The sequence below is a fragment of the Tarenaya hassleriana genome, unplaced genomic scaffold (assembly GCF_000463585.1).
Source record: "Tarenaya hassleriana unplaced genomic scaffold, ASM46358v1 Cleome67, whole genome shotgun sequence".
NCBI lineage: Eukaryota > Viridiplantae > Streptophyta > Magnoliopsida > Brassicales > Cleomaceae > Tarenaya > Tarenaya hassleriana.
The window spans coordinates 38,767-42,338 of record NW_010969242.1 but is presented as its reverse complement, the minus strand read 5'-3'; the positions used below and the strand labels follow the sequence as shown (position 1 = coordinate 42,338).

Here is a 3,572-nt window from a genome sequence, read left to right as displayed (position 1 = left end):
CGATACCAAACATCGTAATTCTTATCATTCAGTTTGTCTCCTTGATTGAGGTCAGCAATTATGGTCTTACTTGTAGTCATCACACACTACACAGAGACAAGTGCATAGAAATTAACCACTAGTATAAACTCATTTCGGATCAATCTTTAATTAATTAATAATGACCAAACATCTACATGGAATCGAAAAAAATGTTAAACACTCAATCATCTCCCATTATTAAAAGCTGATCACCATCAATTAATTCAAAATGACCGAAATTTTAATTTAGGCAAGAACTACATCTATAATCCTAAATTTTCCCACGGTTCGATAATTTTCACGATGCGAATAATCGAGACTAAGTATTGATCAAATAACTATCAATACGAATAAACATCATATTACAGTATTATTTAATTTAAAAAAACTGTATATATGCTAATTGATTCATTCAAACTCGTGCATTTATACATGCTCCAAATCTCAAAACTGATGCAAAAAACCAAGTACGCATAACAAAAAAAATAATTACAACACATGTACTAAGTTTATTCAAAGGTATACTGTTAGTATTATTTGCATGCTAGCCATATATGCGTCAGTCAAACATGCGTACTTTTATTTTATTTAACTTCTTTATTTTATATATATATATATATATTATGCACATATTACTTTTCTAAATGCAAGTGTATATTTCGGAGTACAATTTCCACGTTTTTTTTTAATTGCAACATGCAGCCCATTAAGAATGAAGTATCGGCCCATTAAAATTTATTTTAAAAAAATTGTAACAATAATCTTATTAACATATCGCAGACCCAACTTTAAAAAATGAAATTTAGGGTTTCTGAAAAAACCCGTGTCGTCTTCTTTCTCTTTTCTGTCTATCTCATGTCCACTCCCCGCCACTCAGTCAACATCTCACCAGCAATCATTGAAAAAAAACGATGAACATAGCGAAAGAGAGACGGGTCTCGAATCCTCATCATAATCCGACGAGATTCATGAATCTCTCATTGACGACAGATGCATAAACGAAGACAGACGAGAATCGAGACTCAAACACAAAACGAACGAAGACAGAGAACAGAAGCAGAAACACAAAATCCAATGAAGACAGAAAATCAACCACTCACGCTCTGATACCAATGTAAGAATACGGAAGTGTAGTTACGTATCGATTCTGTCGATCTTTTCCTTGGTTGAAATCATAGTCTTCTAATTCTTTGGACGATGGTCGGAAACCGGCTACTAGAGTCGGAACAGCAGATTCACAATCCAAATGCCACTCACCAAAACTGATAACTCGCGTTTCCTTTTCTGGTGTTTTTGCCTATATTTGTCATATAGAACCTATACTTTTATAGGATTCAAGTGGTGTTTATGCAAGAGACACAACCAATACAATGGTTATATCCTACGGTTATGTATATTCTCACATACACCCTTTCACCGGGTGTTTCAACCGTCAATGAATAACCAGTATAATACGATCACCTTTATTTTGTTTCGTTGCTCATCGTCCATCTCATCTGGTCTTTCTCTGATGTCCACCAAACAACTCTCTTTCATCGAAATTGCCATTGTTTTTGTTTGTCCATATCGAGAAATTACTCTCATTAAACTTCTCTATCTCATATATTTAGTTGACATTTTATAACATTTATACCACTAATTAATCAAACCATTGTATGAACAACCAGTATAATATCATCACCTTTAATACCATCGTTACGATCAGATATAGATAAATTATTATTAAACAACTAAATTAAGACGAGAAAATAAAATAATAGAACCCCAGATATCTACGTGGCTTGACAAAATGCTTACGTCCAGACAAACAGTAGAATGATATTTATAGACTTACAAGAAATTATGACACTTCTCTTAAATATAAAGAGAAAACAACGACAATTCTCTCCTTTAATTGGAGAAAATAAATGCTTTGATATATATAGACTTTCCATATAAAGAGAAAATAATGATAATTCTTATATTTTTAGATTTTATCTTTTGGTTTTTAGTTTTTGGTTTTTGTAATATTTGTAAATCTAAAACAGTGAACTTTTGATTTGTAGTTCATTTTTTTTACAAACTAGTTTTCTAAATTTTAAGAAAAACTAAATTTATAAAATCTTAATTGTCAACAGTTTTGATTTTTTTATTCTAAAAATTCACTGCATTCAACCCAAAGCATGGTGGTTCCATTTGTTCCGTTATTTTCTATATTCATCTGCCTATATTAAGAGTATGGTGGGGAGAAAAATAATCACAAAACAAAACAATAAACACGGAAGAAAGAAAAAAAATCTGAAGAAGAGTTAAAAAAAATAAATTAAAAGTTATAGTTTGGTATTTTTAGAGAGTTTTTTCCCATGTTTATGAGTATTTATTTTCTCCAATTAAAAGAGAAAAAATAACAAAAAATTAAAATAAAAACTATTTGCACATGAATATAGAAAATAACGAAACAAATGAAACCCACATGAAATTAAATGGAAAAAAGTCGCCGATTAACGATACCGTCCTATCTCCATTGCCACCATATTTGACTTTTCAAAATTGGATTTTTTTAAAGGAAATGATGGAGCAACAATATTGTGGCTTGAGCAATAAGGGAAATGCTTTAGAATTAGAATCTCATTACGGAGAACAAATTATCCAAAATATTCAGAGAACACATTATTGATCAATATTAGTGTGATCAAAACTACATTTCAATACCAATTGTTAAGTATATTTATCATCTGTATTTGAATTATGTTTATAAAAAAAAAAAGAGAGAAAACTAAATAAATTACAAAAGAAAAAAAAAGAGAAAACCAAATGTATTTATTATCAATAATTCTCTGAACATAATACAATTTACAGGAAATATGAATTGATGAACAATGGTATCACCAAAATTATATTTCAATATCAATTGTTAAATGATTTCATGTTTCCTTACATTTATTTTTGCAAATAAAACCTTACACAATTAAGATAATTTTTTGCATAATTCATATAAATATTCAATACATGCAAGGTCACGATTCCATCAAGAGAGAAACCAGACCATTATTACTTGCGTAGATACTCGTAACATCCATTAGATTTTGTATAACGTTTTAGATCTCGAAGTACTTCAACACTTTTCCGGCAGAACCCAGCGGTTCCTCCGCACGGAAACGGTTATACTCTTCGAGGGTGAGTTCACGGTATCTAGGAGGGTTATCTTCGGACAGAAGCTCTGTGATGGGTCCGTACAGTCTCGGGTTCGGATTGAGACTTGTGTTGAAGAAGCATGCCACTGAAATCCTCGGCCCGACTTTGTTCGCAAGCACTCTGTGCTCCACGCTCTTGTACTTGTCGTTTGTCAAAAGCTGAAGAGCCCAAACATAGAGCATATATAACATAAACATATATATATATATATATATGTATTCTTCAACCTAGTCTGCTTTTAAGCGGAGTTCAGTTTATACATGGCATGTTCTAAGATCTAAGGACATGGTTACACAAAAACTTCAAATATACCTGCATGAAATCTCCAGTGTTAACAAGGAGGGCACCTGAAACAGGTGGAATGAAGATCCAGTAGT

General features: G+C 31.7%; 1 protein-coding gene across 1 annotated transcript in view; it reads right to left on the bottom strand.

Annotated features, from left to right (window-relative positions):
- Positions 1-2,968: 2,968 nt before the first annotated feature.
- The window catches only part of LOC104800332 (1-aminocyclopropane-1-carboxylate oxidase homolog 1-like), a 1,737-nt gene continuing 1,133 nt past the window's right edge, over positions 2,969-3,572 (bottom strand). The window contains exons 3-4 of the mRNA XM_010523129.1: positions 3,508-3,557; positions 2,969-3,353 (exon numbers count right to left, since the gene is read on the bottom strand). Coding sequence (XP_010521431.1) covers positions 3,099-3,353; positions 3,508-3,557 — 305 coding nt within the window. The 3' untranslated portion in view covers positions 2,969-3,098. The remainder of the gene's footprint in view (positions 3,354-3,507; positions 3,558-3,572) is intronic.